Genomic DNA, 13,552 nt, shown 5'->3' with positions numbered 1-13,552 from the left:
AGGTATCAGAAGGAAAAATACAAAAAATACAAAGAAAATACAAAGAAATAAAAAATAAGTAAGGTGGTACACTATATACAATGGTAGCATACACAGTATGTGATTATGGATATGGTTGGAAATATGCAGGACATAAACTATATAGCTTGATATAGCTATTGTACCACTACTATTCCTATGTATAGACATGTACACACTAAATATACATATGTATACATATACATACATATATACCTGCACATGTCCGTACACATGGAAGGTCCATTATGCATGAAGTGGTGACCGTGGATGTTCACAGTGTCCAGTGACTTATGACATCGTGATTGAGGAGTTATAGAGTCTAACTGCTGTTGGGATGAATGATCTGCCAAAGCGCTCCTTCCTGCAGCGAGGGTGTTTCAGTCTCTGACTAAAGGAGCTGCTCAGCCCACTCACAGACTCATGCAGTGGGTGATGTGGGTTGTTCATGATGGATGTCAGCTTTACTAACATCCTCCTCTCACCAACCACCTCCACAGACTCCAGGAAACATCCCAGCACGGAGCTAGACCTTAACAGAGTCCTGCAGGTATTTAAGGTTTATTCAAGAGCTAGAGAGATGGTACGTGTAGTTTTAGAAATTTGAACAGAAAAGAAGGCAGTCAAAATTATTGGAATTGTGAAGTTGAACTTAAAAAACTGTTCGTAAACGACCAGGTTGTTTCGTTGATAACGGCTCGATGAGTTATTCTGTGTTTGATCCAAGCTTCAGATACTGTAGCTGTCCTGATGTCGTGGAAATGGACCTTCCGTCCCCTAGTCGTCACTGTCCCCGTCTCCATGGAGATTGTTAAAATAGTTTTGTTTACTGAGTATCTTTGCATCATCGCTCGACTGCCAAACTTGTTTTGTGATCTGACTCTGTGAGCAAATTCTGGCTCACCTTTAATAACTCACTACAGGTAGCTGTTCATGTAACCTGTTTGACTACAGGATGTGTGGTTACCCTGTCAACTTCAGCACACAGGTGTCGAACTCCAGGCCTCGAGGGGCACTCACATCATACCTGGCTACACAGTCATGGTAACCATGGATACACTACTGTCTTAAAAACATTATATCAAAGTCTTTGTTGTTTGTGAAGAAGACGCAGTACTGCAGGGTTGTCAGCAGGTGGCAGTGTTGAATGGTCACAGTGACATGTAGTTATTATGGGCCGTCTGGTTGTGATGCATGGCTGTGACCAGCAGAGGGCTCACGGCTCACCTCTGTCTATAACTCATGCTCTTATATAACTGAGGCTCTTATGTAAAACACATGAAACAGTCTCAGCACTGACAGAAAACTCACCCATCCTCCGGGAAGATGCTCGTCTCCATGACAACATCCTCAGGAACACATCACTGCACAGGTGATGCAGTGATGTGTTCACTGCATCCAGGAGACCCCCCCCCCCCCCAATGAAATACACATAAATAGTTTTTTGTTGTTTAATTTCTTGCTTTTTTTTATTCGCTGTTTGAACACAAGGACATTTTCAGGCAGGAGAAATCAACCAGTTACAAGCAGGTAACAGTAGATGACATCATACAGCAGGAACCTCTGATTGGCCAGGCCCTTTCTTTAAAGGAAGACAATTGGTGGACAGGAGTACAGGTAAGTGGGGGTGTTTCCCCGACGGAGCTGAGGACACTGACTGTGTGTGTGTGTGTGTGTTGTCATGCTCAGTCCCATGGTGGAAACAGAAACACACACACAAAGAAATAAATAACAAACAAAAGCAAACATTAACGACTTCCTACCTCGTTAACTAACCTAACTCACCTAGGTGAGCACTAATTGATTTTCTAACTAAGGAGCCAATCAGCTGCAGCCACACAAAAAGGAAAAGAAGAAACGAGGTGACATCATCACACTAAAGCTGCGGGAATGGAAACTAAAGCTAGCTTCCGATTGGCTGTGAGTTCAGCTGTTTCCGTGGCAACAAACGAGGAGACATTTATCATGGCCGATAAGACAAACCAGTTAGTGAACTGGTTTGTGGTTTCTGGACTGGGAATGATGTAGAAGATGTGGTTCATTATCAGAGAATTGAGATCTGACTCCAGACTGGCTGATTGATCAGTCACCTGACTATGAGGTCATTAATTACTGTGATTGGTCGATGTCAGAGTGTTTCTGTGTTCACATGTCTCATCTCTGACTTTAGTTAAAGAATGTCAGTGTAAACAAACACGTCGTAAACAAACAAATAAATAAACAATCAATAAAGTGTACATTAAGGGATCAATAATTCTCTCTTTGATTCATGCAGACTGATCCACCATGGAGGTGAACACTGGCCTGTCACCGGCCTCCAGTGGCAGTGACATCAAACTATGTGTGCGTGCTGATTGGTCGGTTTGAGGGTGGGTGTGTCTGAGTTAAAGCTGCACCGAAGGGTCCTATCAGAGAAAGAAACTGTGTGTTTACAACTACCAGGGAATCCACTGAGAAATAGACACTTTAAACAGTCAGTGAACGCATCGCGATCATGGTCAGTAAATGCATCGTGGCCATTGTCAGTAAACGCATCATGACCCTGGTCAGTGAACGCATCATCATCATCATGGTCACTGAATGCATCATGATTATGGTCAGTAAACGCATCATGACCCTGGTCAGTGAACGCATCGTCATCATGGTCAGTGAATGCATCAAGACCTTGGTCAGTGAACACAACATGGAAATATAAAATACAGCTGGTCAGTGTGAGGCTGTGACAGGAAGTGGAAACATCTGGATGAGTGCAGCTTTCACGTGTTTGTGTGTGTTTCTGTGTGTGTGTGTCTGTGTCAGTGTGTGTGTCTATTTGTCGTTGATTCGGAGTTTGAAGGAGACGCGTCCGGCGAACTTGTCCCTGTCACTGCCGGCGGCGAGCGTGTTGGAGGTCACTTTACACTCCACGTTGATGTCTGTGTTCAGAGAGGCGTTCAGGAACTTCACGGCCACTAGAGGCTGAGTGTAGTTCACCTGAGACAGTAAACACATCGCGTGTCAGTATTAGTACAGTACTCTGTGTGTACTGAGCATGTACCTTAGTGTGCACTGAGTGAATACTGAGCGAGTACCTGGGCCTTCTTGCCGTAGTACGGGTAGTACATGAGGTTGAAGGTCCCATTAGGAGGATAATAAGCCAGAAGTCCGATCTTGTCGCTGTCCTCCCTCTGCACACAAACACACTGATCAATACTTCTGATTGGTCGTCAATACGCTTCAATAACCTGTAACTGGAGGTTACTAACACGTAACTCTGCTGTGATTCTGTGATGGAGGCACTAAGGGACTCTATCATGATCTACTTCCTGGTCTGCTGGTCTTACCCACTCATTTTCACCCACTCTGTACCTCTGAGGATGGAGACGACACAGGTGAGATGAAGACAGGTTCACAGACAGACAGACAGGTTTACAGACAGACAGGTTTACAGACCTTTGCTGCACAGGTGACATAAGGAGACTGTCTTTCCTTCCCCGGTAACATCCCGATCACCTGCAGCAGGTAGAAGAACAGCTCGTGAGAATGTCATTGGAGGGTTTGAGGTTAAAAGTCTCTTTTGATTGGCCGCTTTCTGAAACCTACAGACAGGAAGCACTTCCTCCTCTGGCAAAATCATTTTCATTGCAGTAACACTAGACTGTAACTGGGCTTAACATGGGGGTCAGAGGTCATACCCGGTTCAGTTTGATGAGGATGCAGGGCTGTCCTTTGTCGTAACCATAGAAACGATCCAAAACCCCCGAACACTCCTCCAACATCGTCCGATTGAACTGACAGGAACGTTTGGGATTGTTCCTCACCTGCAGAGAGAGCAGGTCAGACAGGTGTAGGTGAGGCAGACAGGTGTGGGTCAGACAGACAGGTGTGGGTCAGACAGACAGGTGTAGGTCAAACAGACAGGTGTAGGTCAGACAGGCATACCTCTCCGCTGTCCTCTTGGATGAAGTACTCGTCAGGTGTGCATTCATCGTTGGTCTGAACCTGATAGCTGTCGTCGTACGCTGCAGACACAGGTACAGACACAGGTGTGACAGGTAAGTGGGCAGGTAACCTTTCAGTTATATTGATAAGTGGTTAAAGAGGCGGGGCTCTTACGGGACAGGAAGGAGTTGAGATTGTGGATGAAGCCGTCCCAGCTCTCGGTGTCTGAGGTGGAGAAGGTGATCTCCAGCTGGTTTCCCTTTGGGCGAATCATCATCCCTGAAACAGGAAGCAGGTCAGCGCTAATCAATCATAGCTGAGCCTCATGAGCCTCTGTTGATAAACCCCGCCCCTCTCTGTTGTGGGTGTGTCCTCACCTGGAGTGGCCAGCCGGTCCTGCCAGGTGGGCTTGTAGTCGTCGAGCGTGAGCAGCATGATATACATGGTGAAGGCGAACATGCCCGCCAGACACAGGTAGAAGATCAGGTAGAAGAGCAGGATCAGCCCTGTGGAGGGAGGTGATACCATGGTTACTCAGAGCACAGCATGCCCCTCCCCCGTTCCCTCCTCTAATGTCATCTTTATAATCCTCTTGTGCTTAGCCCCTCCCCCACCCCTCGATTCATACTGAAGTAGGTCATCGGTGTAAGGGGGAGGGGGAGGTACTGTAATCTGCTCAGCCTCTGTTCCTCTTCATCCATCGTCTGATTCCAGCTGACCTCAGAGGGGCTCTGATGGTCACATGACAATATCTATGGCAGACTCAGGCTCGCCGCCATCATCCAACCACTAAGAGAAGACAGAGGTGAGAGAATCACACGCTCACTGAGAGCCTTCATTTCCTCATCAGACGAAACGTCCTCATCCACACCTGGGAACACTTGCAGGTGACCCTGATGCTAGAGTGCAGGCCTCTAGAGTGCGACCTATTTAGTCGCAAATGCAACCAAATTTTTCAGTGGTGCGACTAAAATAAATATTTGGTCGCACCAGTACAACCAACTGTTCGGGTAACAAAAAAAAATCTCTGCAACTCTCCGTGTGGCCAACAACAGACACACGTATGCCCCTATCGTGGACTAAACCAATCAGAGATAGTCAGGGGCGGGACCTCTCTGATTGGCCGTGGTCCAGTTGAAAGTGCAGGTGGAAGAGAGAGGTGAGTAGCTTGAATAAAGCGATATCGATTCATTAACGGATCCACACAAAGACGTAAACACAGACCCGACGCATCAGAATCAGCTTTGTCTTTCTCGGCTTTCTCACCCGACGGCCCGTAGACGGACACGCCGTCGGAGCTCAGCGATTCTGATGCGTCGGGTATGCTCTGTGTTTACGTCTTTTTGCGCTGATTGTGAGCTGCAGGTTTTGTCTCTCTCCAACCAAAATTCGCCGAGCCAGCAGCAAAAGAAGCAGCAAACTGCGCTTCACATTTGATCAATGTCGTCATGAATTCCCTCTGACTTTGGCTGTTTTGTTTCCACCACGATAAAATCACACTTCCTGCACAGCTCTCTCTCTCTCTGTGCTTCAGGAACAGTTTCCCGTCTCAAATCTCTGTTTTCTGCATTATTCATTGGCTTATTACCCACCAGTCTACCGTTGTTTACAGCGCTGTCTTTTTCTTTTTTCACTTAAATGACCTCCGACAAGAAAGCCTAATTTCTGCTGTTCAATACTGAAGAAATTTAAACTTCTTAAAATTATGCAAAATTGCTGAATATTTTTAAGGTTATCTGCTATAAAAAGCCAGACCAGGAAAATCTCCTTCATGTTTTTCTGTGTTTTATTCTCAGTTACTTTCACACAAAGGCATCTGCTGTGATGTTCACAATGCTGATGGAGTCTCACATGTATCAGTACTGATAAATGATCAGAATTATAATATTTCTGACTGTCTGAGGCTAAATTGAATCGAATCAGGACTTTGAGAACCGGAATCGAATGGATTATAGAAATCAGTGATGATGCCCAGCCCTAGTGAGCAGCCTAGGCCCGACAGAGTGGATGTAGCTGTGGGTAATGAGAAAAGATGAAAAGAACGATTGATAACTTTTTTGTTAAGTTAAGGCCTGATCTGTCTGAAATTCATAGCCAGCTCTGACACGGTGCCATCAATCTGTGAATGCTGAAAAAGCAGCAGTGTATCCAGGAAACACATTATATGCTGCAATAAATGCCCAAGTGTCCCCTCTCCCCACTGCCTTTCAGCAACAGGCAGCAGCAAACAGGTCGTCAGAGGAGCCGAGATGATGATTAAGTTTAACATTTTCTACAATATTGACAAAGCACTTTAAGCACAAGTTTGTTAGTTAATAATTTACAAATCAATATTGTCTGTATGGACTTCAATTCCCTCCCCCCCCCCAAAAGTGCACATGTAAAACTGCGGTGTTAAGTGATGCGGTTGAAAAAGTTAGGCGCACCGGTGCAACCCTGGCAAAAAGTTAGTCTAGAGCCCTGCTATAGTGGCAGAGAGCTGGTGGAGAACAAACAGGTCATCACTGTCCTGTATGTCCCCCATCACTGATTTCATCACAGTAGATGTCTTTCTGAAAGTGCAGTAGCTGAGTTTAAGGATATAATCTACCCACTGTTGTCATCGTCAACGCCCTGTACAGCTACCTGAATGCGACTCCAACAGAGGTTTTACCTGTTCACTGTGACAGCCAGTGGGCTAGCCTTGCTTTCCTGTCGCCTGTCTCTGTCAGGTGTCTAGTTGGTGGAGCTGACCCAGTTTCAGATGCAGCACACCTTAGTAGGCCAGTCCCCAGTGTGTTATAAAGAAACTCTGACTGAACATCCAGGTCTCCTTCTTGGCTCCTTATGCTTCCCTGGGTGATCGAGAACTTATCCTGACATGGTGCATTCAGCCATGGATGTCGCACCACTTAATCTGTTTTTAGGTTTCTTTACTTTGTTCCATTAAAATATCTTATAGCATATTAAGCCTTTGTGTGGTCTCTCTCTTCCTTGTCACATCCTTTGAGCCAGGTTGTGCAGTTATTTTGGTCTGATAAGCTTTCTAATGTTTCATTAAGAGCTCTGTACTACCTTGTTAGATTGAAGGTAGTGCTGTCCGTGTTATATTTGTCTAGATAAATTGGTGACTTGTAGACACAAGGTCAACTATGGAGTTCCACAGGGTTCAGTGCTAGGACCAATTCTGTTTACATTATACATGCTTCCCTTACGCCAGGGGTCTCAAACTTGTGGCCTGCAGGTCACCTGCAGTCCATGTCATCCCCACTTGCGGCCCACATATTGACGTGAAGAAACATTTTAAAAATTATTCAAAAAATGATTTAATATTGATGCAATATGAGCAGAGTTTTACAGGCATAGCGCTAAAGAATGTAGCCTCATGGGTAGGGATGGGTATCGTTTAGGTTTTATCCGATACCGGTGCCAAACCGGTACTTTTGAAATGGTGCCGGTGCTTAAACGGTGCTCGAACCGGTGCTTAAAGAATGGAGAACACCAACTTTGTCCAAAAACCTCTCATGTTCAGCTGTTTTTTAGTAAAAAGATAACAATGTTAGCCTTTTCTGCAGCTATGGGGCATATATGGTATCACTCTTGGCTGGAAGCAGTGCTTAAACAATGGAAAAAACACAAACTTTGTCCAAAAACCTCTCATGTTTAGCTGTTTCTTTTGTCATTTTAGCCTTTTTGTCCAGGGTGAAGGGAGCATCTGCCATCAAACAAGAAGACAGCCGCATGTAGCTACGACGGTGTTTGCTAGTTCACCTTACATGCATTAATGTAATAACGTAGTTAGCCTACTCAACGTAAATTACACATGAACAACATTAAGCTACTCACGCAGAGAAGAACGGCTGCTGCTGCCATCATCATCCTCATCACTTTTGCTACACTGGCAGGGCTAGGGGCCAGGACTCTCCTCTTCGGGTTTTTGGGGGATGTTGCTAACTCCGGGTCCGATAACAGGCACCACACCCACAGTAGATGTGCTCGGTGTGAGGTCTCGCAGCAAGCTATCAAATACTGCGCATTTCTCGGCTTTTAAAAAAAACGCTATGCGTCGCCAGGTGTTTCATCAGATTCGAAGTGTTACCTCCTTTGACAGTATCACAGTATCAGCTTAAAGCACTTGTTGCTGCTGAGTTTGCATATTTTGCTGTGAAGTACAGCCAGACTTTGACCGCTTCGCCTTGGGCATTTTTAATCTGTAGCTCTGCTCTAAAAGAACGTACGTACCTGGACCCGCCTACTATCCTCGGAAACGTAAAGTGATTGGCTAGAATCTAAAGTGTATCACAGCTCAGGAAAAAAAAGCACCGAAATGTGCGCTGCTTTTCGGTCTGGTTACTACCGTTTATGACAGAAGATACCGGTACCCATCCCTACTCATGGGTAGTGTAGGGAGGGAGAATGAGTGGCACTGCCCTTTCCATTATGTGTGTGTGAGCGCGAGGGAGGGAGAAAAAGGAGAGTGAAAAGTACAAGGTGCCACCCATGAAAAAGCGGAAGAGGGAAGCTTGTAAATATACACTGCAGTCATTGAGTCTGTCCATCATAGTCTGGTATGGTGTCTCCGTGCTAAACAGTTGACCTGTCACACTGCTTCACATTGCTAGATATAATTGTACATTAAACACTTTGTGGTATTCATTTCTGTAATCCTGTTTTTGTCAGGCGTTGTGTGGAGGCGAGGAAGAAGGAACCCAAACGCAGGACTCGCAGGTAGGTGAAGACTGGTGAAGGTTTATTATAAGGAGTGGATGAACAGAGGGTGAACAGACACTGACTGGCTGGATCACTGAATGGCTGACTGAACTGAGGGAACACACGGGAAGGACAACATCACACGAACATCAACATCAATGACACGACCAAGAACTGGTGAAACCGAGGAACTTAAATACACAGGTTGAATGATGGCAATGATTGGAAACAGGTGAGTACAGGGCTGAACATAATCTGACTAATGACACAAGAGACAAGCTGACACGGGGAAAAACAGGAAGTGAGAACATTGATGTGGCAACATAACCTAAATGTGACAAAACTGAAAACACTGGGTCACCGACCCAGGAACCCTGACAGTTTTTTATGTATATAGAATTATTACTTTGTTGGTGCCGTTTACATGTTGTTGTGTTTTACACTGTTGTGCTTGTGTGACACCATCGACCGGAACCAAATTCCTTGTATGTGTTTGCACACACACCGATAAACGTGACTCTGAAAGAAACCACTGCAGCCACTGCAGAGCCATTAAAACTCGACTGTACGCTGCGTTCACTGCCTCCAAAACAGAAAAGTTAAGTTGGGACAGCCTTTCAACTTTCCAACAGTAGATTTTGACTATACCGCTCTACCACGATAGAGCATGTTGATGGTGTCATCTAGCTGCACCTGTTTTGGTTGAAAGCATTGCGGAAAGCCAAAAACTGCGCTTCCTCCACTTCTGTACCATTGATTCATTAATGTTGAATTCTCTGGCAGCTGCTCTATTCCCATGTTGTTGCAGTATATTAATGACTAGCCTCGTATTGTGGATGGATTATCTCAGTTGTTCTCCTGACTGAAGTTTTGTCCGTTTACAGCATCCTGCCATGCGATTACATTTGTCTCTAACCATCGAGAACCCTCATGCTAACTGTTATTGAGTGGAAAAAGGTTAGCGTTCATCCTCCAGCTTCACTGTGTTATGCTAACATAGCTGTGTCGCTAGCGATCAAAAGCACATCATTATATAGTCAAGTCAAAATTTATTTCTACAGCACATTTAAAAGACTAGTGTACATCAAAGTGCTTCACAATAAAACCGCAATGCGGCCAGAACAAGAAACAAATAGTACAATGATACTTAAAATTGCATTTAGCTGGTGTAGTGCAGACCCAATGAAATTCAAAGTGATTTGTTTCAAAAGCTAAGTTAAACAAGTGTGGTTTTAAGCGTGATTTGAAGGATTGAATTGATTCCGATGTATGGATTTCGACTGGGAGATTATTCCAGAGTCTAGGAGCGGCAATGGCTAAAGCACGGTCACCTCTGGTTGTTAAACGAGACCTTGGTTGCATTAGGAGCAGTTGGCTGGAGGATCTTAGTGCTCTCCTTGGGTTGTACAGATCAAGGAGGTCAGTTAGGTAGCTAGGGGCCACGTTAGTTAGAATTTTAAAAGTAGGCAGAAGGATTCTGAAACCAATGCGATATTTGACGGGAAGCCAGTGTAAGTTAGCGAGGACAGGGGTGATGTGCTCATGCCTTCTAGTGCCAGTTAAAGGCCACACGCTTGATCTGGTATTGTCATCCAGTCTGGACGTGTGCATTACGGATGTACGGATCACCAGCTTCTCTGCGGCCTTTACTAACTCTACTTTTTATGATATCTACTGTAATACAGCTATATCGGTTGATGAATGTGCTAACTCCTTTATTTCAACATGCTCCTCGATTTCAGACATTGTGGCTCCATTAAGGACTTAACGCTTGAAGCCCGCTTACCAACCGTGGCTGAATGAATCCACTCGCGCTCTCTGGAGGGAATGTCGCCGAGCTGAGAGGAGATGGAAAAAAGACAAACTTCAGGTGTCCCTGGACATCCTGCATAACTGCCGATCAAAATATCAGAAGACTGTCCAAACTGCAAAAGCTTCATTTCTGTCAGAAATTATTACTAATATTTAAAATCTTCTAATCCCTGCTCTGCTGCTCAGAGGGATGCTCCCCAGCTCTCTGTGAAAGGTTCTGAAATTACTTTATAGATAAGATCTCAGCACTAAGGGCGCCATATCTGCCAGCAGTTAACCAAACCCCGGTGTCTGAATGCTCTATGGTTTTTCAACAGTTTGAGCCCGTATCCTTTTCGACTTTAAAACAAATAATTGATCGTTTGAGAAGCTGCAGTACGCTGCATGACATTCTTCCTTCCTGCATTATTAAGGAAGCTCTGACCACTATTGGACCCTGTATCTTACTTTTAATGAACTCTTCCTTGTCATCAGGCTGTTCCAACTGCCTTCAAACACGCAGTTGTGCAACCAGCTATGAAGAAAAGCCACTCTGACCCCAACACTCTTTCAAATTACAGGCCGATTTCTAAACTTCCCTTCATGTCGAAAATTTTAGACATGAAGGGAAGTTTTATATACCAGCCAGCCCAACTTCAGTAACCCTACAAACGTCACTGCTGTTTAGTTTTCTGTCTTCATTTATGTTGAAAGTGACAGCAGAGCTGTGTGTACGTCTTGCAGACGTGTTTCTTCACTGTGACCTCTGACCTCTGACAGGAGCTGAGAGAAACGCTGTCTCACTGCTGTGAACCGGTACTGTGTGAATAAAGCTGAGGTGACTGGTTCCACCCAGAGCACTACCACCCCTCCATCCTTCCTACAGACCTTCCACAGAAACTCCATCAGCTCTGTCCAAACACACCTTGTTGCCCTTCAGAATAATCTAGAACCTTCTATAACACTGGTACCCCCTCAAGGACCAGCTGTAGATCATTTTAACAAGAACGTCTCCCGAGCTCCCTCCTGAAAAACCGCGACCTCACTGTGGTCTAACTGCCTTATTCTGGATGTTTTGTCTCCACCCCCTATGGTCATGTGACCAGTAGAGTGACTACAACCTCCATCTGAGTCAGTGACATGTTGTACTGTCCCTTTAAGGAGCACACTAACATATCTGCCCGCGTGTGTGTGAGAGAGTGTGTCTTAATCTGGATTAAACAGACGAGTTTGATTGGATGGTACTCTGAACACACACACATTAAAGAATGACCTTCATACAGGACATGGCTGTCAGAGGGCGAGCAAGCATCACTCTCACTCAGAGAGAGAGAGGCTGCCAACATCACTGCTTCAGTATTGGTCGTCATGAGAGTCAGCCGATCAGGGCTGATCAGGGTTATTGATCAGCCCTGATCAGTTATCAGCCTTCACTGTAACAGAATCAGACAGACGTTCCTCCTGATGTTTGATCACATCGACTATCAGTAACTGAAGTCTGTGACTGTATTGATCTCTGAGTCCACCTGTGACACAGCGAGCTGATTGGACCGTGGAACAGATCACCTGAGGATGGAGCTCTGAGCTCACAGACACACCTGGAAACAGCTGGAAACAGCTGTTTCTGACCTCAAACACACCTCTTCAGGTGCAGCTGACTCAGTCTGAGACAAACCAGATTTAAACATATAAGACAGCCGAGGTGCAGACCAACAGAGCTTTCATCCAATCAGAAACAGCCTGGGACGATCACCTGAATGCATCCAGGTAAGCAGACGCTCAGGCAGTGTAAGCATGTACAATGAGATTCACAGCACCTCCTCCTCACGTGTGCAAAGACAAAGGAGGCGAGGTGCAGAGTTCTGTGGTGCTATAAACATATGAACGGTCTAAAGTACTCTGTGTGTGATCTCTGCTGTGAGTGAGCCCAGGAGCAGACAATAGGACGAATCTAACAACTCACCTGTGACAGGCAGGTACACCTGGACAGGTGGGAGCACCCTGCTGACATCAGGAGCTCAGGTGTGTTAGTGCCGTCCTCAGCAGGTGTTCACAGGTAAACCCTCTGCTAACAAAGCTTATATATATAATACTCATTGATTATAATCAATACAACACATCAGTTCAGAGCTAAAACATCGTCACGTCTGCCCCGAGGGTCCCGCCCCACAGTTTGGAAACCACAGCTTTAGTTATCGATTAACCGGCTGCCCTCTGCTCAATCAATAATCAGAGTGTGGCTGATAAACGGACCGTTAGCACGATCGATCCGTGTGATCGATCAGCTATCAATAATCAGCTGTGCGCGTGCACAGATACCGTGAACACACAAACCGATTCGCGGTGACGCGCACGGATACCGTGGTACTGACCCCAGCTGGCGGCGGTCCGGCCCAGCAGCTCGTGCGTCCTCGGGTTCCAGAAGAATTCCCGCCACTCACTCGAGCCCTTCCGGTCGTCCTCCTTAGAGCCGGACATGATGGAGCTGACGGAGGTGATGGAGGTGATGAAAGACGAGGTGATGATGGAGGCTCTCCAAGTCCCTGATGACGAGGATGCGGCTGACGGAGCGCGCGGACACTCGCTCTCTGGGATAAACCCCTCCCCTTCAGCGCCCGCTGACGTCACCGCCCGGCTCGCCAATCGCGGCGCAAGGAGACCCCGCCCTCTGCGGGATTGACAGACCGTGACATCATAGACCGGACCGTGAGGGGGAACGTGACCGTGACGTCACTCACGTGTACCATAACCAGCAGCTGATCGACTGAGCAGACGTCATCACGCACGGCCAGTTTATTAGAAACACCCGAGAACTGTAATCCCCGAGGAAATGACAGTAACAGTACAAATACTACAAATACCACAGGTTAGTATATAATTATACTGATATACTACACAAACTGTGTGTACAAATACTACAGGTTCATAAATACATGCATGTGTTAGTTATGATGATGCTGACTACAGAGCAGCTGATTTCGTCAGAATTAATAAACCCAGATTCATCCAAACTGAAATTGTAGTTTTTCTTTTAAATACTACGACTTTACTGAAGTGTGATGTATTTAATGTAGTTACATTGTGACACTGGCTTTACTCAGTTTGTAGATGTTTGCCGTAGACTGTATTCAGT

General features: G+C 45.7%; 1 protein-coding gene across 1 annotated transcript; it reads right to left on the bottom strand.

Moving 5' to 3' along the window:
• Nucleotides 1-1,455: 1,455 nt before the first annotated feature.
• Nucleotides 1,456-13,035, bottom strand: atp1b2a (ATPase Na+/K+ transporting subunit beta 2a). The gene is made up of 8 exons (XM_084911842.1): nucleotides 12,792-13,035; nucleotides 4,317-4,445; nucleotides 4,114-4,218; nucleotides 3,940-4,019; nucleotides 3,693-3,818; nucleotides 3,451-3,510; nucleotides 3,090-3,185; nucleotides 1,456-2,991 (listed from the first exon to the last, which is right to left on the bottom strand). Exons 1-8 carry the CDS (start codon nucleotides 12,895-12,897, stop codon nucleotides 2,827-2,829), a joined length of 867 nt encoding a protein of 288 aa, XP_084767968.1. The 5' UTR covers nucleotides 12,898-13,035; the 3' UTR covers nucleotides 1,456-2,826.
• Nucleotides 13,036-13,552: the final 517 nt, after the last annotated feature.

Source organism: Perissodus microlepis, chromosome 3 (assembly GCF_051167445.1).
Source record: "Perissodus microlepis isolate ML-2025 ecotype Zambia chromosome 3, ASM5116744v1, whole genome shotgun sequence".
Classification (NCBI taxonomy): domain Eukaryota; kingdom Metazoa; phylum Chordata; class Actinopteri; order Cichliformes; family Cichlidae; genus Perissodus; species Perissodus microlepis.
Note: the sequence above shows the minus strand (reverse complement) of the source record. Positions and strands in the feature narration are given on the sequence as shown.